This window comes from Buteo buteo, chromosome 27, assembly GCF_964188355.1.
Source record: "Buteo buteo chromosome 27, bButBut1.hap1.1, whole genome shotgun sequence".
In the NCBI taxonomy this organism is placed as follows: Eukaryota; Metazoa; Chordata; class Aves; order Accipitriformes; family Accipitridae; genus Buteo; species Buteo buteo.
The window spans coordinates 938,173-964,212 of record NC_134197.1 but is presented as its reverse complement, the minus strand read 5'-3'; the positions used below and the strand labels follow the sequence as shown (position 1 = coordinate 964,212).

The 26,040-nt window shown below is 38.5% G+C and overlaps 1 protein-coding gene across 8 annotated transcripts in view; it reads left to right on the top strand.

Annotated features, from left to right (window-relative positions):
* The first annotated feature begins 225 nt into the window (after window positions 1–225).
* Window positions 226–26,040, top strand: part of TNRC6A (trinucleotide repeat containing adaptor 6A) — a 53,540-nt gene continuing 27,725 nt past the window's right edge. For 3 of the 8 annotated variants that reach the window (XM_075058657.1, XM_075058656.1, XM_075058655.1), the window contains exons 1-5: window positions 226–464; window positions 1,204–1,251; window positions 3,674–3,709; window positions 14,109–14,199; window positions 17,888–17,909. In XM_075058657.1, the coding sequence (XP_074914758.1) occupies window positions 226–464; window positions 1,204–1,251; window positions 3,674–3,709; window positions 14,109–14,199; window positions 17,888–17,909 (436 nt within the window). Of the gene's footprint in view, window positions 465–1,203; window positions 1,252–3,673; window positions 3,710–10,795; window positions 11,650–14,108; window positions 14,200–17,887; window positions 17,910–26,040 lie in introns of those variants that run through there. The other 5 variants (XM_075058664.1, XM_075058660.1, XM_075058659.1 and 2 more) reach the window with 4 other exon arrangements.

The window sequence follows — 26,040 nt, the reverse complement described above, 5'->3', positions numbered from 1 at the left end:
GGATCACCCAGCCGAGGGGAACGGCGGCGCCCTACAAAAGGTCGCCCTGTCCCCACGCGCTGCCGTGGCGGGCCTCCAGGCGGGCTTTCGCAAAGCAGCCCTCGGGAAAGGGGCTCCCCGGCGGGGCGGCCGCCGGCCTCAGAGCGGGCTCGGGCTCGGCCTCGGCCTCAATGTCAGGGCCACGGTGCTTCGCCACCCCGTTGCTAGGGCGGTTGCTGCGGCGCCATGTTGGGGGAGCGCGGCGACCCGGACGTGCTGCCCCGGGGGCGGGGTTTCCCTTCCTGTGCGGCGGGGCCGGACCCGGCCGGGTTAGGAGGCAGGAAATGGCGGCGGTGCTGCAGCAGCAGCTGCCGGGCCCTCCCGCTCCGCAGTGCCGGGCCCAGGCCGCCTAGAGCCGCCGCGCCAGCGCCGGGCCCGGGCCGCAGCCACGCCGGGCCGGACTCCGAGCACTTTACATACATGAGGTAGCGGGCGGGGCCGGGCGGTGGGAAGGGCGGGCGCCGACGAGCCGAGCTGAGGCGCCAGCGGGGGCCCGGCCGCCGCGGGCGGGGGAGGGGGTGGGGGGAGCCCCTCCGCTCCCCGGGGCGGCCCGGTCCGGTCCGGTCCGCGGCGGGGGCGGGAGGGGGGGAAGCCCTTCCGCGGCCCGGGCCAGCGGAGGGGGACGGGGTCGCGGGCGGGCTCCCGCGGGAGCGGTGCCCGCTCGGGCGGGAGCCGGCTAGGCGGCGGGAGGGGCTCGGCCCCGGAGGGGCCGCGGCGTTTGCCCCGGAGCGACGTTTCTCCCTGCGGAGCTGAGCTTTGACCTGCTGTGCTCGTTATTGTTCGGTCCTGCGGGGCCGGCAGCCCTTTGTAGCCGCCGGTCTTTGGAGGCTGACAGGGCAAGGAGGGCTTATCTTACTGCTGTGTTTTAAACAGATTCTCGGGCTAAAGTGATGCGGCAGGATCGCTTTCCGCGGAGTACTTGAAACGATTAAGTAGAGGTTGTGTAGTAGGGAAGGGTAGCCGCTGGTGTTGGCTATGCTCCGCTTGCCTCGCTGTCCCTGGGTAAACATATCATTTGATTACTTGGCAGTCGGTGGTCTCCCCGCTTCCTCCTGACAAACCAGCATATGGAGCTCAGTGTGTATCTTAACCCCGCTTCAGTTTTATTTTTTGCTTTGTGCTGCATTCTGTTGACATGGAAACCAACACCGCTTTCTGTTCCAGAGAATTGGAAGCTAAAGCTACCAAAGAAGTCGAAAGAAAACTAAGCAGGTAAGATAGTCATTTAAATTCACTCCTACAGTTCAGAACAAGAGTTGGCCTTGGGCTAGAAATCGTTGTGGGCTTTATCTGGAGCTTTAATCTCACGTTAATTGTAAGGATAAAAACCCCCTGAATTTGAAAATGTGCTCCTCTACCGCATAGAGAAATCTCTGCAATTTCAGTTAATTCTGTAGACTAAGCAACTTTTCAGCACGGTTTCTTTTGCATAATAACAATATCAGGCTCTGTAATAGAGTTTCTTTAATAGGGTAGGTTTTTGAAGAGAAAAATAACTTACTTTTCTGTCCTAAGTTGTAGTACCTAACAATAACCAAAAAAAAAATGAATGAAGGGTTTGTTTGTTTTTTTCCTATACTGTGCAGGCAAATATTGTTGGGAGGCAAGAAATAGTTGGTTTTGGCAGCAAACTTGCTTTGAACTCACATAAACTGTATGTTGCCATATAACTATTAGGTCTTTGCATCTTTTTCCCTGAAGAGTTAAAGATGGTGAATTTCCCATTAGCATATAGTTTTTATTTGAGAACTTTGTCGAATGGGCAGTTGCTTTTTTCAGTTACTTAGCTGAAGAGTTAAGAGTTATGTTGAATTAAGAATTCTGTGCCAGTAATATACATCACTTCTGCATTTAAGAAGGTATTTCTTCTGCAGCACTTATTTTTAGTACGGTGACTTTCTTGCAAACATCTACTTCTTTCTGTTGTTTACATTCTTTGGTTTTGACTTTCATCCTGCTTTCTTCTTGCGTTCTTCTTCAATTAGACCTTAAAGGGACTTTTGCCAGCGAACTTTTAAAGAGACTTCTACTAGGGCCATCTGAAATATGCTGAAACCCTGAATATAACTGATAGAATATTAGTTTCTGGTACCTTGCTTTTTTCTTATTTACTGTGCCTAATCAGTCTCCAACTTCCAGACTGATTTATGATTACACTGTGAAAGCTGATTGGCTTTCCCCTGCTGTCAGCGTGTCTTCCTTTTTTTGGTAATATGCTTAAGCATTAATAATTTTTCCCATTTTGTTGTTGAAATACATGGAATCTTTAAGATACACGTAGCATATTGCTTTAAAATACAATGACGAGGTAATTGTTAAATGAACTTTACTTGAAGAGAATGATTTCAAATTGCAACTCTAAGTGATCTGTCCACAAAAGGTACCAGCTGTGTAAAAAAAAAATAAATAAAAATGAAATCATTAGCATTCTGTGGAAAGCACTTGGTGCACACTTGATGCCAGAAGCGATTTCAGAACTATTAAATAAGGTGGACAGAGTGCTAAGTTCAAAACAATATTCTGGTGCAACTCTTAGGAAGTCAGGAGATCTTCACATTTTTATGACCTTAAGAGATATCTCTTGTCACACTGGCAGGTATGACAAGATAGTGACAAGAAGTGAAAGTAAACTAGGACTGCCTAAACTTGGTGGGGGATGGGGACAGGACAAGGTTCACCAAATAAATTCTGATATGGAATGGGTCTCCCTGTTGTCTGACAAAGTTGTATGTTTTATTCATTTAAAAGATTCAGAACTGGGTTTAAGTTAACATTAATAAACCAGTTGTTTTCAGAAACCTGTATTCTAACAGGTTTATGTTTAGTGAGGGAGTTTTCATCATGTGAGCACATAGCCTGATAAAACTGTGGCATGCCTACTCCGGATAGGCCTGATTAATTGTTTTACTCTTGCAGAACTCAACAGATAGCCCTCATTCTTTCTCTAACGTTATTATTTACGATCTTATTAAATTTGCAGTGACCTAGTCAAATTGTAAAAGAGCAAATATCTTTTCCTGGGAAAGGTAAATAGACCTGTGCTACAGTTTTTCTTAATCTAAAATTGCATAGTGTATATATAGACTGTAAACTCCATGGGACATTGGCATTGCTTCGTGTATGTTCTGAAGTCACCTTTGGAGTTTATGCTTATAAATTAATGGATAGCAAATACTCTTTTTTGTCTTACTAGGAATATTGGCCTAGACTGTGGGATTGCGATAGGATAAGTATTATAGCTTTTACTACAGCTTGCTTATCCAGTTGGAGTGATTACTGTTTTAAACTCAGGATTAACAATTTGGCTTGTCTGGCCTTTTAGAAAAGAATCTTCCTTTGGTCCACGTTCTCTTTAAAATGCATACATGCCTAGTCCTGTGCAAATATTCCTGGTCTCAAAAATAAGCATAGTGCATGATTTGCGACAATAATTCAAATAAATCTATTGCACGCTGTATTGTTGCATAATGTTACAAGTTAAATGCCACCTGTTCAGACTACTGCTGAAAAAGAACTGTCCATTATTAACTGGAGAAATGCAAGAATTAAATTTGGTTAAAATCAAGACCAATAAAAAGCACCATTTAGTTCTTCTCATTTAAGAAATAACTTTTTAATTCTGTTTGGTAAACAGGGCTTTCCTGCCTCATTTATGTGGAACTGAGAGAAGGTAAATATCTGAAATATGTTTACAATTTTTTTATTTTTTTATTTTTTCTTCAAACACAGGAGTTTGACTCTTACTTCACAAGCATGCAAATGATAGGGAGGATTCACACATTGCTTTCATTCACCTGTGTTTCTGCTCCAGAGATTCCATCTGCATTGGTTGCAGACTGTCCATGTTCTGGAAGAGCAAACTTTTTACCTAAAATCATGTCTAGATTTCATCTATGTATTCTACTAAGTTACTACTCTACGTGGCTTTTTTTTTTTTTTTTTTTACTCTTCCATGTTAGAATAACTACCATATTTCCACAAGGCTTTCCTTATTTGCTGTAGAAAAAAATTGGGATGGCTCAATGATAGAGGGATAGAGAAACAGTGAGAAATGTAGTTGTTTCTGTTGATATTTGAGGACTTGATTTTCTGTTGGGTTTTGGGGGAGTGTGTGTTTTTTCCTGATAAACTTCTTATGGGAAGACTTCAGCTGTCAAATGGGGAGAGTTTATTGGAAAGAGGCAGCATTCTATTCATACTTTTCAAGACCTTTAGAGATACTTAGGCAAAATTATGCATTCCTTTCTCCTCTACACACTCTTTTTCAGGTCATGCATAATTGTCAGGTTGTCCCTATAAGGTAACTTGCGGTTACCTTTTCTTTTTCTAGTCTGACAGCAAACCCATTGTGCAGTATACTGCTTGACTCTGCATTAATAAAACTGAAGCAGTCTAGAATATGGGTGGTCCTATGGTTAAGATGCTGTACTTCAACAGTCGTTTGGGTTTGTGCATCTGTTACAGGTATCCTACATGACCAGTGTGATTATGGAGAAGCAGTTTAATCTATCTTCTTCGGGTCCCTGTTTGTTAAATGAAGATAGGGATTGTTTATTGCTGCTACTGAAGTCTTGTGTATTTAGATGATAAACTTCTTGGGAAAGAGATTTGTCTTTTGTATGCTTATGTAGCAGTGAACATCTCAGATGAAACTTCAGGGCAAAACTGCAACACAAATATTATTCCAGAACTATGGCATATTTATAGTGCTTGTAGTTTGGACCATAGTTCTGTTCAGCCAGCTTGTCTATTAGGAAAATGGGAAAGATGAATATTCCAAATAATTGGTAGTGGCAGACATGGTAGGTAGAATTCTGTCACTTCACTTTCAGGGTGATAATTTAAAGACTGAGGTATTTAAAAGCAAAAAAGAAGGTAGCACACATTTACTAATTAAATATTCATTGAAGTAATTGTTTCAATTTTTAGCCTGGCAGCACCTCTTCTATACATTAATAGCTGGAAAGAATTAACAGACATACACAACATCTGTAAATAAGTGTTTTTGTTTTGTTATCAGTGCCTGAGGCTTTCTTTGCTCCCGTGTAATATGCTGAGTAGTTGTAGTTGCCAGAGCATTTCCATTTAAGGCACTGGTGGGTTTTGTTTATTTGGTTTTTTTGTTGTTGTTTTTGTTTGGGTTTTTTGTTAACTTCAAAGTACTGGTTTCTATTCCATAAACTTGAAGAGTGCTTTCTTTGGTGTAGTGCACTATTTTGTGGGAAGCATTGATAAAGGAATTGGAGGATCCATTTTCATCAAAGTACCCATTTTATAATTGGTTCTTGTATAATGATGGTTTGGTAGAAAAGCTAGCTATTGTTTTTTTTATAGAAACTGAGAAATAATTTTTATTGGCAGTTGTATGCAATTGTGTAATTTTAAAGATTAGGGAACTTGTAGGTCAGAACACAGAAAAATAATCAAAACTTAAAGTCTCAGCAATGTTTGAAAGTCTCTGTAGAATATCAGACATAGGTTGAATATGTAGTGCATGCATGCATACATGTTTACTGTCTTTGCAGAATTGTAAAAGATCTTTCAATTCCAGATTGAAAGATTCCAGATTATCTGGCAATGTTCCACCTATAGCATTGCAAGTTAATTTGTAACTAGAAGAAAAGCAAATGGTGGAAAGGATTTGTTTGTTTATTTTCCCCAAAATTTATTTTATATATTTGTCACTGGAAATTTTAGAGTGGTTTCAAAAGCCACCATATTTAATCACTTCTAATTCTTACTTTTACGTTTACTCCATGTAGTAAATGGGTAGAAGGTAAAAATCCATAAATAGTAAACGCAGAAGTTGGTGATTGGATATTCAGTAGCAGTTGTGCTATCAGGGTCTCCTGCGTTCTGCTGTCAATAAATAGGCTGAATGATGTGTGTCCTTTTGAGAAACGGACTGATAAATATATTTTTACCTTCAGTTAGTAACACAGAGCCAGTGAGAGGCCGGCTAGTTGTTTAACTGGTCTCCTTTGTCCAGTGGCAAATGCTTCCCCTTTGTGACCCCCCTGCCCGCTGTTGGTTGGGACCAGTGCAGTGCTTGGTCACTCGATGTGTTCGGCATGGAGGACCATTGCAATGACACCAAAAACCCCAGTGCAGTTCTTCACAGTGTTTAAAGTGCTTCAAAGGACACCTAACATGCAATACCTTTGGGAGAATCCCTTCACAGCCTCGAGGCTTCTAAAAGCATTTGTTGGCAATGGAAGCAGCGTCTTTAAAAATGTGCTAGCACCATCTTGTGGGGCAGCGTGACTTTAATGTGGTTTGCAAGCGTTGAAGGTGTCTGCTTGGCTGGCAAACGCTGTACCTGAGCATCTGTAATAGTGCTGGCGTCTTTAGCAGCATTTGTGGAGAGGCATTTCTAACTGTTAGTGCTAGCTCGAAGAATCCAGAAACCCAACGAATACAATCCTGTTGCGTAGGTAGTTCGGTTTCGGTGAATGCGAGGTAACTGGCGTTAATGGTGAATGGCAACCTGTTTTATTTTGGTGTTGAAATTTGCTGCGTGCAAATAATATACGCTTTCACTCTGAGATAAATATTGAATTCAAATCATAATAATACAGTGCTATGTCTTAGATGCTATGTCTTGTGTCAGAATTCTTCTTGTAACCGTAATTTCCTCAGTGAGGTGACTGGAATTGCAATTTTGTTGTGGCATAACGTTTCCCTTTTGTATACTACAACAGCAAAGATAGCATGCTGCACAAACATTAATTATTGCATCCTCAGTATGTCTTCCAGGGAAAATACAGCTATACTTGATTCTCCTCTTTTGTAACGTAAGAAGAGAGGTTAAATATGTCTGTTGCAGCCCAAATATTTTTACAATGCCAAGCTGGAGCTTTTGAAATTAAAGATTAATAGAACTTTTCTCAAGAATTAAAGTAATAAGTAAAATATTATTTGATGTAAACATTTCAGGTAATATTTATATTTTGAGCGTTACAGCTTTTTTCCAGTTCACAAGCCAAATAACAAATCAAGCCATACAAAAATAAAATTAACACTGTCAAAACTTAAGACAAAGAAGTAGTAATGAATGCTGACTGTAGAAGTAAGAATGTAGCTGCTCTTCATTTAACGGCATGTGATTGTGATGGTAATGAAATGAAAGACTTCGTATCAGAAATCAAGCCGAATCGCAAAGCACTTTGTCTTGGCAAAGTGACACCTGTCCTAGAAGATTGAAAAGTACTTTTTTTTTTTAAATGGCTTAATTGAGGAAAGCGTTTGATGGTTTGTTGTTTTTTTCCCCTTATACAAACAAGAATTGTGCTGAGGTACACAATTTGAGAAAAAATTATTTTTAAATAAATAATGGTAAATATTTATCTGACACTCAAATCTGTTTTAAAATTATGCAGATAATAGCAGCTTCTAGTTGTATGTTCTCAGAGCCATCAAATGTGCAGTCTCTCCTGTGATCAAGATCCATTTTCATTTGGGTCTCACTTGAAAATAAAGCACCTTTCAAGTTAAGCTATTTAAACTGAAGGTCTTTGCTCCAGTCTCAAATGTGAATTTCGTATGGCATGGGTATTTTATTTGCGGTTGATCTAAATTGAAAAATAAGGTTTGCACTTCTGCTAAGACCATTTAACCTTGAGCAAGCTAATCCAATTATATAGGAGGAAAAGGAAATTCCCTATACATGTGTTTTAGTGAAAGTTGGATGGCTGATAGGGGAAATAATAGAGATCTGTTTATATATTCATGTTATGAATCAGAATTCTCAGCCATTGCTTGTCATTTGGCCAGCTGATGGACCAAGTGTGCTGCTACAAACACTTTCACCACACAAGGTCGATGGATTAAATCTACCCAGATGTAGGGAAAAGCCCAGCAAAAGATCTTGTTAATTTTCTGGCTTTGTTTTGTTACTATGAGACTGGATTCCTACGGTGTTTCTTTTTATGTGCTCTGAAGTAACATGAAGCTGCTGATAGTCTGTACACAAAGAATAATATAGCAGGAATAGGTAGCTATTAAAGTCTAAAATGATAAATGGGAAATACTACGTAACACTTCTGTTTCTGAAGAAGTAGCATTAAAAATGTAGCTTGTTTGTTATATGTTCTAATGGGTGTTGGAATCTCATGCTTAAATACTATCATTTGCTGTCTGTTGAGAGGGCCATGTATTAATGTGTTAGAAAGAATAAAGGAAACTTGCACTTTCAGCTGTTAGATGGAAATTCAGGAGTTCTGCTTTAGACTGTGATGAGTTAATAGGCAAATCTGAATTTGTGTTTCAGGTTTATGTTTATGTAAGAGGGTGGTGGGAGTAGGACTACCTTCCTCGAAATACTCAGTTTTCAGTGAAGAACATGGGCAGTAAGGGCTTTACTGTTGTTATTTAATTGCACAATGGGTTAGTTTTGCTTTCTAATCACTGAGATTTAACATTATAATGGTAATCTAATGCTCTTTTGAAAACTTGTCATGAACTATAGGTGGGTAATTTTTTTTTTCAGGGTTCACATAGGGTTCTGATACTAATCATAGGAGGGGGTTTTATGTGTTCTAAGCTGGCTTTGTAATGTAAAATCTGTTTTTCTTAAATACATGAAAGTAGAATGATCACAGTGTCATAATTTAGGAGTTTTATTGTTCCTGTGTGGAAACAAAAAAATGATGCTGTGGTAGAATATTCCAGAGATATTGGTATGTTAGTTGTTAGCATCTCTATTCTAAAAATAAAATGTAATCTTGTTGATTTAGCAGTAGCAGGATTGATGAGTTACTCTTTTTTTTTTCCCTGTGAAAATACTGTTTTGCATTCTGCTTGTTCTTTAAAGTGCTATAGCTTTCTTCTAAAAGCTGAATGATTTTTCAGTTAATGTAGTTTTTGCATGTGACACATTGAAATTTGTTATACAAAACAAGGTGCTAGTGGCTTTCTTAACTCTTAGAAATCTTCTGAGGTTATTAGAAATCCTGTAAATAACATTTTGTTCCAGTAGACGACCCTAGGTAATGTACCATCCTGCAGTGTTGACACACTTACTACATCAGAGGTGTTTAACCTGTGCCCATAGACCTTGTTCAGCTTGCTAGAACAATGAATTCAGGTGGCAGTTGAGAGGGAGCAGGGCTGTTTCCCCAGGGCTCCACAGCCTAGCAGAGGCAAGTTTCAGACTGGTTGACTGCATCTGACAGCAACAGCCTCTTCCCCAGGTGTCATCTCTTGCTAAGGTCTTGCAGCAAACCCCATCTCACACTGACATGTACAGCCAGTGCTGGGTAGACCCGTGGACACGGGACTCTGGGAAGGATAGCGACCAGAATAGGCTGAATCTTCAGAACGATTCCTCTGGATTATAGCTTGCTCCCTCCTCAGATCTAAGTAGCCTTTGGGAAAGAGGATGTCATGGGAAGGTGACAAGAATTCCCATTGCACAGCCTGCTTGTGATGGATTTCCTGGGGTGATCTTGCGACAAGGTGGGCAGAGAACTGCTGCTCATACAACATGGGTGTTAGACTTGTGCTTCTGGGACGTGTCAGCCCAGCAGCACACGTACAGGGTAGTTGTGCATTATGCACAGAGGCAATGAGATTGTGAGAGGAGAAGGGCTGTGGACATGACTTTTCCTGGCCATGGGAGGAAGATACAGTACTTGGCCTTTTCTGTTGGATTAGGTATCTCTTATTCTCAATGGTACTTCAGGAAATACTGTCCTCCTGAAGGGCAGCGAATCGGTGACTCTTCTTTCCATAGAAGTCAACTGTAAATAGATTGTGTATTCTATCCAGAATGAATTGTGATATATAGAAGCTATTTTTTTCCTAGACTGATTTCAGACCTACATGCTTCTTGTAATGTTTACTGATTCAAATTGCCTGTTAAAAATTGGACTATTCCAAATTCACTTAAACTGAGGGTCAGTGTTACCAACTTCAGTTTGGTTACAAATGCTCACTATACAAGCCAGCGAGGGCCAAAACTGACTCATAGTGCACAGATGTCACTGCAGGTTAATCACCACCTCAAATTTGCCAAGTATCCAATGGATTGCTTTAAATGAAACTAGCTGACTGTAATTGTTTTCTGTAGTTACATGACTAACCTCTTAGTTGTCCGTGAAATAATTTTTGAGACCTAATTGCAAATGCAAGATTGCTTTTTGCAGTAAGACAGTCCTCAATGAATTTTGCAGCTAGATGATAAAACTATGATAAAATGCAAAATAGCCACGTTGTGTTTGATGGTTTGTGATTTGTCTTGCAGTGCAACTGGAATACAGGGGGTCTCAGAAATAACATTTTTTGATTTTTTTTTTTTTTTTTTTTTGGCATATCTTAACACATCAGAAGCAGTTCTTTTAAAAAAGAAGTATGTAGTGCTTGCTGTCTGTTACTAGAGAATCTTAAAAGACAGAATTTGGTCTGTGGAAACTTTTTAGAGCAGTGGTCTGTTTGTAGTACGTTTCTGTGTATGTAGGGTGGAAATAATACTGGTATTGTTTGACTGCTCATTGTCAAAGCATGCTGCAGCTCTATCTCTGGTAAATACCTGCAGTGTCAGACTGCTTTTGTTAACACATGCAGCATGAGTTGATGAGTACTTGTAACAGTCACCCTAAAAGTGGTACAGGAGAAAAGGGATGCTGGATATACAATAAATCAGTGTTATTCCAACAGAACGGAGCACTGGGAAAGAAGTAGAGGATGAAATCGGATTTGCAGTGAGAACAAAGATCTCGGCAAGTAGGGATGAAAACATGATTTCTGTTTGTATTAGTTGTTCTTACAGATACATGTAGCCATGCTCCACAGGTTTTCTGTTTACAGAGAGAAATCAGAAAAGATATTTGCAATTAAGTAAAGAAGTACTTGTTAATTTTGTGAATATAAAACTTTCCTCCTCCCAGACAAATTGTTTTTTACCATCTAGATAAAATATAGCTGTTGTCTGGCAGTATTAATAGTGATAAAAATAGATTTGAGAAAACTGCTTCAGTTACCCAAAATGCAATCATATGATTTCTTTTGTCTTGTGTGCTAACGTTAAGAGTCTCAGAAGTTTCTGTGCCCTATAAATATTTTAAGTATTGCCACCTTTTTTCTTCCACAGTGAATGTCATGTGAAAATACTACCATATCTCTTTTTGTTTGAATCTGATTAATAATAGCCAAGTGGCCACAAGCTTTGAAATTTAAATATAACTATTGTTATTATAGCATTGTACTTACTAGGAGGAGAACCACTTTCAACATCTTGCTGAAGAATCTCACAACGGGACAAAAGAACAGTTTTGAAGTTTAAAGGTAGAACTCAAATGGGCAGCAGTAATGTGGTACTCGCCTCTTCTGAAAGAATGGCAGTATTATGCAGAATGCAAAATATAATAAGCTGCTGACTACCACAAAGAGAAGACTGAATGAGCTGCTGTTCAGTATTACTTACATTGGCACCACCTACAATGAGAGGCAGGTGCCGAAAGAGTGCTGTTTTGTCTAATTAAAAAGTGAGGAAGTTATATGAATTTGCCACAGTGGAACTGGGCAACTGGGAACTGGAAGTCACATGTGGATTTTAAAAAAGAAAAAAATTTACCCACCCCCCAAAACTGATGTCTGCATTCATTTTGAAAGGTACTTGAGCTGTGTTAAAAGTAGAATTAACCAATTATTTATATATCTAAATAAGTAATGAAAGTTTTAATACTTGTAGAGTATCATATGTTTTACTGTATTCAATTGGCATTGCTTCTGACATACATGTATAATTATCTTATTTGAAACTGGAGGTTTGTAGCTGTAGGTAGTTTGGGGTTAAGAAGGAACCCAGTGTTTCCAGGCAGATGTAAACCACTTATTGACTGCCCCTGATTGACATTGTTGTTTCATTTTCCCCCCAAAGTTTTGTATACAAGGCTGTCTTCTGTTTGATAATGTGAGTATGTGCAACCATGTGTCATTGAACGAGGGTAACTTTTTAAAGGAGATTTTAACACATTCAAAGTAATTGCGTAATAAAATCTCTTCTCCTATTTTGCCTTGCTTAGTATGTGAAAAGCGTGTCAAAGAGAAGAACAGTGCTTTTCACGTTGAAAGCTGAATTGTGAAGGTAGACACCAGACAAGACCACTTGTCGCAAACGGGGGTGTAAATTCGCTTCATCAGTTGTTTCTCGGCTTTTTCTTTTGCCACAGTAAATGAGCTATGGGACTCTAATCAGTTTTACTGTCCAGAGATCTCCATAGCAGCTTTGAATCTGAGCACCTTTTGTTACTTTAGCTGATCGGATAGAAAGTGTGTACAGATTTGGGAGAACACCAGTTGCATATGAAACGTTAATTTAAAAGAGAGGACTTATACTAGTCTTTGAAGGTTATTCAAAGAGTACATTTGGTGTCGTCTTCCTTTATGTACTCAACATGGGTGGAGTTTGTTTCTACATCCCATTCAAAGTGTCATAGAAATTAGGACTTGTCTGAAGGATGTGGTTTGCCCAGTGAGAGGGTAGGTGTGCGGTGGAGCTAGTGTTAAGATTCAGGACATCAGAGGGATGTGTGTTGTAAGCTAGATACATGCTTCAGAAAGAGGTGTGGAAAAACATTTTCAACCTATTTTTTTTAATTTCATCCACCTGACTATATGGTCAGGGCTTGTGGGCCAAAAGCTTCTAAGCTTTTGAACTTAGAAACATTCCTGACCGTGAAAGGGCAAAGAAGAGTCTTGCAAGTAGGCTTTCTAGGACACAAAAATGCTTTATTCTCCGAATCTCAGACTTTGAATTAACTGAATATTAGTATGTTCCCTCTCCCTCTGTCTTACAGTGTTCTAACAAAAGCAAACTGCCACCACTGTTTTATTTTTCTATTCAGCTTTGTTGTTACTTTCTAAACTTCAGAACCCTTCTTTCTGTGAGCAGTTGTTTTTATTCTCATGTATGAAACAACTAACTGATCTTCAGTTGCACATTCCATGTTGTCACAAGCTTTTTGCACCATTAGCCCAAATGCTTTTTTGTCTGCCTGTTACCACAGTCTTTTCTGTCAGTTGTGTTTGTGTGGAGTTAGTTCTCGTTGTTATCAAGAATCACTGCATCTCTCCAAGCATGGCCTTAAAGAAAAGTTTATTTTCGTTATCCTGAAATTTGTATCAGATATTAGTTCTTACTAACCCTGATAGCTTGCAAGTGTGCTTGCATGTCTTCAGTTCTTTCTGCTTTTTTTTTTACCTTCCATGTTCTCCCTTTTGTCTTGCCTTTGCCAGTCTGTTTTTAAACAGCATAATCTGGGAAAGTGGTGTTGCTGCTAAGCCTTCTGTTTTAGCATGTAAAACTTTGTATTAAGTGAATTTGAATTAATGTAATAGGTTTTGTTTTCACTTCTGTCAAGTTACAGTTTTGTCACTCATTTAAGATGCTCTAAAATTGCTCTGCTATTGAAAGCTCTGGTCTGACCATGCTCTTCAGTTCATGTTCCTTCTAGTTCATGTATCCTTTACATCAGCAGTATCATCCATACAGATATACAGTCAGTTGAATTAGCTCACTGCTCAGGCAGGAAAATGTATACGTGTTGGTTGTTTCTTGGCAGAGGCAGTGTTTAAGATCAGTAAGCTGATGCAAATTCCTGCATGGCTGTCTAGGCACCGGTGTTGATGCCAAGGGGTGTGCGTGGCTGGGGAGGAACCCATTGCTGGGCTCATGCTGAGTGCAGTCAAACTCCATGCTGGGTCAGAGCTGATTGCGTGTGACAGTGGGGAGCTGTGATGTGTGAGAGCTCAGTCATATGAATTCACAATAGCAGGTAGAGATTAAATAACATCTGAATTTGCACTGGCTTTTGAATGAAATTAATGTCTAAGCCTTCATTATAAGTTTTAGAAAAAGCTTACATGTAGCTTGACACTGCATCTGCTCTTCAAGTTTTGTCACTTGTGATTTGCAGTGGAAGTACATAGTCCCTATAGAAATATTATCCAATTAGAAGTAAAATTCCCCAGTGTTCCTTTTGTGTCACTGTGAAATAATTGTTCTAAAATGAATCTAAGTGTGTACAGATTGTATTTTGGGAGAGTTAATTACAAACTGTGTGGTTCAGGGATTTAGTGCAAGAAGAGGAAGAACAGTTGATGGAAGAAAGGAAAAAGAGAAAAGAAGAGAAGAAGAAGAAGGAAGCTGCTCAAAAAAAGGTATGTTGAACATTAAAAAACAAAAACCCATGCTTATGGGTTACTTTTGTTTCATCACTAGTAAATGCTGGTTTAGCTGTTGTTATTCATAAGTGTTTTCTTTTTAATTTAGTGTTTTAAGCTTTAAATGTACTGTCAGTTACTTAGTGGTAACTGACATATTGAATGTCTTAATTGGCTTTGTGTACAGTTTCTTCAGAGATGAAATGTTATTGAGATGACCATTCTTTTTCTTGATTGTCCATTGAAGCAGTTTCAAGTTTGAAAACTTCCTCAATATTAGTGCATTTATTAGTAGAATAAAATTACCTTTTTTTTTTGAAGATAATAGCTTTCAGCTGTATCCTTACTTTAACATAACTTCTTGCCCTTCAGTATGGAAATATGTGTCATAAGACAATTTGTATTAGGGAAGGAGGATAAAAATGAAAATACTGACAGGAAAGGTGTTTGGGGATGGAAACATCACAGAAATGCTTGTAAACACTTCAGAATTCCTGTTTACTGTCAAGATATTAATCATGGCCATTGATTCTAAATATTGACCCTAAGCTTGAGAGGAGCTTGTAAATCTGTCTTTAAAAACATGTCCATTTCAGGTTTGTTTGCTAACTGGTGGTAGCAAAGTGAACCTGTTTAACAGCTTTTCTTTGATTCCATTGACTAATGCTAGATGCTTATTATATAGTCAAAAAATCAGTAGTCAGCTCTCCCTGTTTGTTGGCCTAAATAAAGGTGTTGTGCACCTGTACAAAATCAGGTAGGTCTAATCTTGCAACAAAGCTAAATGAAATAGTGTTGGAGGGATGCTCCTAGAAGAAGTATTTGCTCATATTTCAGAATGAGAGATTCTTTTCAGTAGCTGACAGTAAAGCTGCATAATAATTTTTGGACCTCAATTGTACATTTATAACTCATTTACCTATTGGAATTCTTCTTTAATCAGAAGTTGTAACAGGAAAGGAGCTGCTTTACTTGTAGAATTTGAATCTTTTAAGTGGTTCTTCATAGCTGACTTTCTCCTCCAAAGTTTAGTTTTTTCATGAGTTTGAAAGGCATGTTTGAGTGAAATTTGTAGAAGAAATAAAAGCATAAATATTTTTTTGAAGTGGAGAGACCAGACCTTTGCCTAAAATTGAAAGTTTTGCTTATGCTTTCTCCTGCTGTGGAGCACCTGATAGACTGTTCTTTAGAAGCCACATGTCTTTTTTGATGTGCTGTATTCTCAGAGTAACAAAATGTTGAGTGTGTGGACTTTATCAGGAATTTAAGCAGCTTCTATGGGCAGAAGGGTAGGATGTCACAAGGATGCTCATGTGAATTCCTGGAGAAGCTTAAACTTAATCTAGATTAAAGAGAATATGCCCCTGAAAAACCATGGTAACAAACAACTGCCAGTTAACTTAGCTGTTAAAAAAAAATAAAATGTCTTAGTACAGATGTGGCTTGATTGTAGAGTAAAATGAAAAACTTGTTAATGTAGGTCATAGGGAAGGGAGAATCCCTCTTCTGTTCTGTTAATATTCGTGAGTAGTTTCAGGTTGGCCAAAACTGCTCTTATTGTTTTGTAAGCTAACTTTGTCTGTTTGATCTCTTAAGAACATACTGTTTTGTATTATCAACCATAGCCTCTCTAGCAAAAACTTCAAAGCATTTAACTGTGCACCAAGTACTGATATATTTTGGAAGTCCCTAGCTGAAATATGTTTAAATATTTCTCCTCTTAGAGAATAGCACCGTAGTATAAAAAACAGTCAGTAGCCTTGTCCTATGACCCCTTCTCTTCACTGACCTCTTTGGGTGCTGTGGAACAGCAAAAACTTTTGAAAAATTTCAAGTCACAACTGGGGAGAGGGGGTGAGCTTACAGGCTCTCCAGACTAAGCTCTAAACATGTGCATAGGCATGGCAAGAACTGAAAAAGCATCATGTAATCATGCTGTGGAAGGAAAAGATAACGCTTGGGTTTTATATATACTGTAGTTTTTTAATTATTGGAACTAAAAGGAGTAGTAGAACAACAGCAGCAATCACAGAGGTATGACACTTAACTTAGAGAAGGATGTTCTGTGCTTGCATCCTGATGCTGGGCAGCTTTTGTGGGACATCAACTGTTGTATTCCATTTACCTTTTTATGACAGTATAAAAACGTGTTTTGAACACTTGGTTCAAAGCCAGCTGCTGTGCATACAGTACCCTGGAGTTCAAAGTGCATACAAAACTTACCAAGTCTTCAAAACAATTTTTTTAACAAGATTGTTGAACAAAGAGCATAATGAAAAGTTGAGGTGTTATATAGTGGCCCCAAGTACAGCAGCTGCCTTTTGGAAGATGAGGAAGAGGGGCAATGGTATTGGAGGAGTCAGGGTAATAAGGATAAGATAGGCAAAATGAAAATGAAAATGAACATGGTGTGGTGTTTTTGATACCCCTGTGTAAGCAGCCATTGGCTTTATTTTTGCTTTCTTAATTCCAGTGGCTGATGCATTGCTGTTAGTAGAATGGATTTTCTTCAGAAGAGATTTTGCAGGCATCTTAGTCTTTAGCTATTTTTAGCACTCTCTAAGAGCATAAATGAAAAAAAAAAAACCTACGAAAAGCTTATGCTCAAGGTTTCTTGGGAGCAAGAGGCTACATTTTGAACTACTGGACAGTATAACTTAAATTTTTGTATGTATCCTTGCCTTTGTCAGCTTAAGAAGTTGAAGAAGAGGGTTTCTGTTAATGTACTCTTGATTTCCTTGAGAAGTGAGGCTATGGCACTTAAGACTCATTAATAAAGTTTCAGTAGTCAGCCCTAACAGTGCTAATGTCTGAATCTAGCCAAGTCTTACATCAAATCAGTGAATCAATAAATTTTTCTTGCATTCACATGTGCTCTTTTTTCTCTCTCTTCACAGTTTTAATTATAGACAATCATAGCTTAAGTATCACAAATTTATTGCATACTATTAATATATGCAATATCATCATTAAAATGGGTTGTATACCGCTACCGAAGTGACCATATCAAATTAAATCTAGTTTTGCTTTGGCAGTAGTGCATTTTGAAAGTGGTATTTAATAAAAGTCTAGTTTCAGATAGGAAGAACTACGATTTGTGCTTTTGAGAGGTCCTTTGTGAATTCAGTTTCACTACATTTTATAGTTAAAACTGCACAATTAAGGTGCGCTTTCATACAAGAAATGTTTCCCTGTTTTTATCCTATGATATAATTTTATTCAAATCCATCTGTCATCTTGGCCTTATCACAGGTGTAACCAGTGGAATCCTGGAAATGAAAGACTTAAAGCTTTTGCATTTACTTTCTTACTTCCTTTAAATTTTGAGGTCCCTCCCCCTTGCCTTGCCATATTCTGCAATAAAAGTGGTGGCGGTTCTTTGCTTCCAGGCACAGTTTTTAACTCACTTAAAACACCTTAATTTGCAAGTTTAATTCAGTCTGTTTCATGTAGTTATCTTTCAAATTAATTTTGTCTTCTATAACATTTAAACAGCTTTCTAGGCATAAGGAGTAATAGGCATGGGTTGGCTAGAGAGACACTTCTGAAGCAGATAATTAAATAACTTTAAAACATTTTAAAAGAGGGAAGTCAAAAGCTAATGTTGCTTTGTGAAGTGGCACGTGCACATGTGGTTTTTCTCTTATCTGCACAAATCACTGACACTTCTTTTTTCTTGTTCTAGGCCATTGAACAAAAAATCAAAGGTAAGTTACTTTAGAGTTATTTCTATTCTGTATATTATTTCTGTGTTTTTAAATATGTTGGAGCAAATGGGTTACCTGAAAGCTCTTCTCAAAACTAAAAGATAGGATCCTTGAAACTTCAGTTGCACTTTTGCAAACAGTGATCACAAAAGACTGGAGTAATGGCTAAGGGTTTATGCCAGGGATTGGAGTCTTCTGTTCTTCCTATTTTCCATTCTCAGTTACTTATACAGCACCAGGCATATACATAATACCTTGAGTTCTTCTCCTTATTTGTTTTATTCCTTTGCCTTTTTTGCTTTGTTTGAAAAGTGCACAAACATTCTAACACTTCAAGTATGACCATGTAAAGATCCATGTAACAGATCTGTTTGAAACTTAATTCCAAATATTCTAAGTGCAACTGGGGTTGGGAATGCTTGATAGACAAGTAATTGATATGTCTAGTTTTAACTAACTATTGCATGTGGAGGGTTCATCCTGACAAAATGATCAAGATGACAGTATCTGAAAGCTGTAATTTCGATGTTCAGTGGCAGGCTGGGAACACTGCAGTTATTCTGAATGTTTGTGGGTTTTATACAGATCTGTTTCAACTGGCTTCTATAAAGGGGAAAAAAAGATTCTTTTCGCTTTCTCTTTAATTCTAGCTTATAACCTGTTAGTTGGGAAGTGGATAATAATTGCATAAGTGATCATGTGGAGTGCTTGCTGAATCCCTGTTTTCTGGGAACATTGGGTTTCATTTAATACTTACTTGAGCAGTGGTAGGAACAGGAGCGTGGAAGCCCTGCTTAGCAGAGATGCAATTACTGTTGGAAAAATCAAAAAGTGTTTGAAGTGCTGTTCTGGCATGAAGGTAGTAAAATGGTAGAGGACATACTGCGCTTGAGAAGAGGCAAAGAAACAAATGAAAGTGTCCATTACTGAGGTGTGCGTTTGAAGAAGCATCCTAGTTCGCATGTGGTTGAAATGGAGGAGGCAGGTTCTCCACATAAAAAAATGCGCCGGTTCTCCTGCTGAGGACTGCAGTACCAATTACCAGGTATCAGGAGACACATTTACGTCTAGTTTATTTAAGTGCAATGTGTACTTTAGCGTGTGTGTTTAAATGACAAAAAAAAAAGATTGAGTAGGACCAATAGGTTTTCAGTGTGTGACGATGCTCTGCAGAGGGAATGAGGGCAGCCTGGGTTCTGTGTCTTGGAGTTCTATGTGCTGCTTAGAGGAGGCTGATGTTTTGGTTATGGAGTATTGATCACTTGGGGCAGAGGGAGCTGCCAGAGCATGGTGGCTGCAGGAGTTTTAGTGCACCGATCCTACAGCTGATGTCAGTAATGGAAGCTTACGTTCTATACGTGCAACAATCCTGTGAGTTTTATTGGGCTGACTGTAGGTCCTGGCCCTTCCAACCTGGCTCTGGTCACTGAAATCAGCTGGGAATTCTATGTTTGTCTTTAGGCACAGGACTGAATACTTAATAAAATTGCTGAAAGAGTATTATAATTATTCTTCATTTGTTTTTTTTTTTTAAAGCACCCTTATTCAAGCAGCACATGGAGTTGCATTTGAAGTACAGGCTAAGCATTTGTTTTCTTCTGTATGTTCCTGCAATAAGGCTTCTAAGATAATATACCAGATTTAAAGGATCATGGAAGTGTTTGGTTTTATTCTAAAGTAATAAAATGTATCTGAAAAGATAGTGAAGAAGGAAAATGATAAAATACTTTGCAGTAAATAATAACGTCCATTTTGAATGAACATTTGACCCATGTACTTACGCTGCACTGGCATCCATGTGTCACATAAGGGACGAGGCTGCAAAAGCAAATGACTAAAAATAGCATGAAGACAGGAGGGCAGTAATTCTGCTCAGTAGGCTACCTGATGGTAATCTTCAAATTGAAAGAAAATGCCTTTCTTTTGAAGGACAGAGTAAATTTTTTTTTCCCCGTTTTCTCCTTGGAGGCCTAATGTTTACTGATGGAAGTATTAAGTTCCAACTTTAATGTTACATTATTATTAAAAGGGTATTTCAGGAAGTTTAGCAGGAATTTAGAGTTGTCAAAGAAATGCAAGCTGGCAGTCCTTCTGAAGAAGAGCAGACATGAGATTCAGATGCAGGACTTCTTGCAACAGTTTCTATAGGAACAAAATTCATTGCTTGTGTTGCACATAGATCCTTCATTGTTTCAACAGTTTTGCCTACTTGTATTCAGGATGCAAATTAATGTTTCATTAGCTTCCAAGTTTCCATCGCGTTAATGTCTTAAATAATTTATTCTGTGCATGAGCTGAAGATAAAATACAAGCGTATAGGATCTCTAAATTATTCAGAATTATGTTCCTTCTTTCAGAAAAGTAGCTGGTTAAGTGGTGGGGGCGGGTAGGGAGGTTATTTCTTGTTTTTAAGCATAGGTTGGATGGCTCCAAAATGTTGTTTTAGCTAAGGTAGAAATTACTGTTGTACCAGCTGAAGTAGCTACCAGTGTGCATGTAAAATTATAAGACTACCTTCCGAGGAAGTTAGTAGTACTGATTTTTTTTCCTGTTCAGAATTAGGAATGGAATTAATGAAGATGATGCTAATATAAATGTTTCTGGTACAAGTAGCATTTTAATACTGTAGTATCGTCATTAAAAATGCATGTATGTCAGTGCCATGGATTTCAAATATTCTAACCTGTCTAGTTTTATACATCTGGTTTTATTAAAAGTGGGAAGTTCACAGGAGTTAGAGATGAATGTATTATTTAGTTGCTAAGTGGAAGGTTTCTCTATTTGTGCAGCAGCTAGCATAGCAAATTTGTACATCGACAAGTGCCCTCCAAGTGCTCTTGTACCAGGTATTTTAGGAAAAAATAAGTATCATTTGGAAGTCCTTATTTGTTGAGAATACTGTAGAATTGTCAATTGTTGTGGTGTTCCTTCTAGCTTGGCAAAATACATATTTTTACTGTGTTTAATGTCAGTGCTATTAAAGACAGACAAATCAATCCATTTACCCTGAATTTCTCCTAAAACAAGATTCTGCAAACCGCACTGTGGCCACGAGTAGCTAATGATAAGCCAAGCACTAAAGTAAATGCTATTTAAGAAGAATGTTTGAGTTTTGTTGTATATGCTCACTTCAGTAATCATGGTGTACTTCTGCAGAATGAGGTTTCATTATGAGATGAAGTATCTTTTTGCACACGCTTCAGTGTATGTCCATAATATCCTACTGGAGTAATTTATAAAATTTGAACAGTAATGTTGATGCTAGCGTTGTGGTTAGTTGTTCTGAATGCTTTTGTGCTTTGCAAAACAGTACAAGCTAGAGCTGAAAACATCTGTCAATCTTCAGTTCTGAATTCCTCTGCTTTGTAGAAGGCAGAGGTATAAAGTACTATTTTTTTTATTGCAGAACAGAATAAACTTTGAATCAACCACTGAAACGGAAAGTGCTTTTAAAAATAGCTGGGTGTGGAATTGAAATCTTTGACTCATATTTCCCACCTTGGAAACTTCTTATTCATTTTCTTCTCTGTGAAGCAAAATTGCCTGAATACACTAACTCTTCTGTTTTTTGTCAAGTGGTGTTTTTTTTTCACTTGCCTGACTGTGCTTTTCCTGATTGGAAAAACTGTTATGTTAGCTTTTAAATCTTGAAAGCGAATAGCAAAAATGAACAGAATCACAAATGCTTGCTGTTAAAATTGCCCGTAGGAATAGCATACAACTTACCTTTGTGCGGATCTTCAGGGGTTAATGAATTGGCAAACAGTTAGATATTTTCCAGATCAGCTAGCTGAGCTTACAGCTGCGGCCATTTTTCCACAACGAAAATTCTAGCACTACATCTTACGTGTGTCAGCTTGAAAGCCAGACTTCCTCTGTTTGCCCTTCAGCATTCCAGCACTGACAACTCTTTGGGGCATGACATGCAGGGAGAGAGCGTTACAATACATTTTTAAGAGGTCGGCTTCAGCAGCAGCAAGAAGAAACATTTAAATGACAGCTTGGTGCTGTTCTTTGTGTGGTTTAGTAGACGATTTGATCTTTGTACGCTGATTTTGTGCGAGCGAGAAACTGTTTTCCATCTGCATTAAAGTTATTCAAACAGCTGCCATTTTTTTTATTGGAGGGGGAGTTTAAGTCACTGGGCCCCTACTCCAGGAGGAGTTGGCAGGCAGCACTCCTGGAGCAGTAAAATGACACCATGCTTCTCCTCCATTTTCTAATGAAATCTGCAGAGTGGGAAAGCAACACAAGTTGGAAGCGTCTTTCTTTGGAATCTCTCTGTAAACTGTAACTTCACCATTCCCTGCTTTGTGGGTTTTCAGCAGGTTTGTTCTTTATGAAAATCTGTCATTTTTAATTTTTGTTTCTGTAAACTTGCTATTACTAGTCAAGTAAATTAACTGTGATAGACTGTAAGTCTGTTAATATTATCTTTCTGCCTTAATATAATTCAGAATAAAATACTGGTGTGCAGAACAAACTTGTATTAAACAAGCAACTTGTTTATAACAGATTAAAATATTAAGATAATTAAAGGGTGTTGGAATTTATAGTAGCCATATTGGAATATTAATGTATTATTTAGTCTTCTGAGAAGTTGTGGGCCAGAAAATGTTGGACAAGATAAATTGTATAGCTTAAAACTTACTCTGTGGTACTTAGGGAAGCGAAGGCAAGGGAATTCTTTTGCACTTCTGATTAATTTTAGTTTGAAATTAACATATGAATGTAAACCCTGCATATTCTTTAGTATAACTGTATTATCTGGTAGATTTGTATTTAGTTTGCTGATAATAGAAAGAATTACCATATTTGCTAAAGAAATGAAGGCATAGAATATATGAGAAATATGATATTCTTAAAACTGTTTGTGAAGTCTTGTTCATGTCGTAGCTTAGGGGATGGCTTGGCAAAAAGTACCTTGTTTATTAGTTGCACTCTTTTATAGTCGAAAGTGATTCGATTACCTGCAAGTCCATTGGATTCTGTTATAATACACACTTTGTCTTAAAGTAGCTTTAATCAGGAAAGTAAAGTATTAATGTTGCTGTGTTGCAGTACTGCTCTAAGCATGCTACTTGCAACTCTGTTTGGATGTCTCATGGAATGTCATATAGAAATGATTTTACTTTATCTGAGGGGAGAAATTGTACATGAATGCAAGTAGTAGTGTAGGAAAACTGAATCTCTTTCATTGACCGTGTTATGGGGTGTTTTGTGTTGGATTAAAAAACTATTTAAGCAAGGTATACTTTCCACTTAAGCTGACAGTAAAAAAAAAAAACAACAAAAAAAACAACAACCAAGCCAAAAAACTTAAATACAGTGTGCAGAAGGCTAAAGGATGTATGTGTCCTTAAGTAGTGTCATTACCATATAACTACTTTGTTGGCTTGATAATGATATACTGGCTGCAAAAAGTGGTTGTTTTTTGCATATCACTGTCAGTACACCTCAGGTGTAGGCTGAACTGTGCTTTAAACTGTAGAGAGTAATTAGCATGAATCAGTTGCAGCAGAAGGCAAATTGATAGATCAAAAAGTTAAGATTTGGGCAGTAGTTACGCAGATTGTGGTATGTGAAGGATTTTTTTTTTTTCCCCAAAGCTTGTTGCAGTACCTAGAGCACAGAAATGTGCTAAGTGTTTATGCATTAAATCGTTGACAAATTCTTAGCTATTTGCTAAAATAGCTCTTCCCCTCCCCCCCCAAGACTTAGTAATTTTCAGTTATTTTAATTATTTTTTAAACCAGAAAATTTGAAAAGGAATAAATGGACATAGATTTGTTTAAGACTTCTTTGTATTTGTGAAATTCAGTTTTGATCAAGATTTGTTGTTGCATTATATGCATCAAAACATTGTGCAAGGAATCTGCTCTGAGTTACCTACTCTTTTAATATAGGTAACAACTTAAATTGATGGAATCTGATATGATGTTGGTGATTTTTATCAACTTGCCAATTTATCTAATAGCTCTTGAATACCTTCTATTCCCCATGCTCTGTACATTAAATTGACGTATGTCTTGGCCATTCCTCTCCTTAATTCTGTCCTTCTCCAGTCAGCTGTGAAATAGAGAGAGCTGGGTCAGTGCTGTGTCAGGGCAGGGGAGATGGTGGGGCTGTGGAGTGAGGGTGTTGGTGAGCAGCTGGAGCTGGGTACTCCTCCTCTCCCCTTGAGACTTCTGGCAAAGGCCTGTATCTGGCCACCTGTGAAACAAGGAGGGCTCTCAAGTTTTTCATTTCTGCTTTTCTTAAGTAGCCTAAATGTAGTATTCCCTGAAAACACAACTCGGATGCTGATGCTTAGGTGACGTTTTATTCTAAAGGCCTTCACGTTTGTATTTTTCAAAATATGTAACTGTGTATTATAGTAGAAATAAAAAGAAGTTACAGTCATAAGTAACACTGACACTATTCAAATTGATTCTTTAAACAAAAGCTTAAGGAGTTTGTTTTCATTTATTTTTTATGTTGCATTCACATGAATCTATTCCTGAAAATGAATGATAAAATGGTCTTTAAACAAAACCAAAAAATTTTAAAAGCCCCAGAAAACTACACTGTCAGTCATATAGTAACAGTATTCCTGCTTCTGACATACTGGGAAATTGTTAAATGGAACACAGCAGGGAAGTGGTTTGAGGATGCTGCTTTTAAGCCTCGAGTCATGTATGTTTAGATGCTGCCGATGTGCAAAACTATTCTTGAAAATAAAGGCAGCCTTATAGTAACTGAAACCTAATTAGCAATTGGGTGCTGCCTCACCCAGCAGTGCAGAACGAGAGCCCTTGCTTGTCCTGAGCAGTAGTGCCTGCCTCAGTTTCCCTCTTTCCCAGCACACAGGATTGGTCCTCTTCCATAGCCTGCCACCACCTTAGAGATGCCGTTGGAGCAGTTTGATGGAGCTGCGTCCTGAAGTCTTCTCTCATAGGATCTCCATGAAAAAAATGTGGGGATGAATTTAACCTGGGTCACTTTTCCCCACTGTTGTCTGTACAGGCCCAGAAAGGGTTGTGTTGCTGAGGAAGGAGTGACGTGTAGCTAGTAGGAACATCTTTAAATGTTTGTCATCAGAGAAGTTGCATTACTGAGATTTGCCCTCGCTGTTAGCAGCAAGAATGCCGCACAGATTAAACTATTTTCCTTCAGTAACTTCTAAAACTGTTAGTTTCGTTTTGTGAAGTTCTCAGTTGAGGTGGTGACTTGACCGTGTAGGGAGGTCAGTGCTGAGGGAAGTCACGATGGGGTCTTGAGGTATCTCGGAAAATTCCACAGTAAATGTAAACGTGCTTTATGGGTATCTCATCCAAGAAATTTGAAAAGTACATTAACATATCAATAATGCAAGGACTGGAAGTACAGTTTACCTGTTACTGTGGTTGGGATGAATGGCAGTAGCACCAGGAAACGCATCCAGTAGCTCACATGTTCCTTCATATCTGTTGAGCCTGGTTTACTAACCAGTTACCTCCACCTGTACACCCCCATACTTGCCATCTTTGCTTTCGCACTGGCTGGGGTGGAGGTGTTGAGTTGAGGATGTTGTGGTTTTCCCTTTGTTCAGCATCCGAGTTTGGTGGGTTCACTCACAGCTGACCTCTGCAAACTATTTGACCTTCATCTTGCCTTGAAGTGGCTGTGCTGTCAAGACTGAAAGATAATTTGGAGTTGTGGTTGTACATTTGGCATTTTATCTATGCTGGCACAGTCCTGCCAAGCTGTGTATGGGGGTTACCTGTGCTGTTAGCTTTTCTTGCTGGCAACAGATTGACTTAAGGGTATTAATTTGGATGTTAGGACTGATAAAGCAGGCAAGTCTTAATAATGCGTTCTGTATGTCCTGTTCACCTCTTGTTGTTTTGGGGCAAGACTGTAACATTTTTCTATATGTAATACTTAAGTTTCCCATTGGAGTAAGTTTTTTTGTTGTGGTGGTTTTTTTTAGTACTGAAGTATTTTTTAAAATAAAGTTTAAATGCCAAAATAAACTGGCATAGTGCTGATTTGTCAGGAAAAGCTATAGAAAGCTTGTTAGTAGTAGCATACTTTAATGGAGATAACTTTGTTAGAAGCGATAGCAAGACATATTTCTGCTTCCAGATCTGTGCTATTAAAGCTGTGTGAT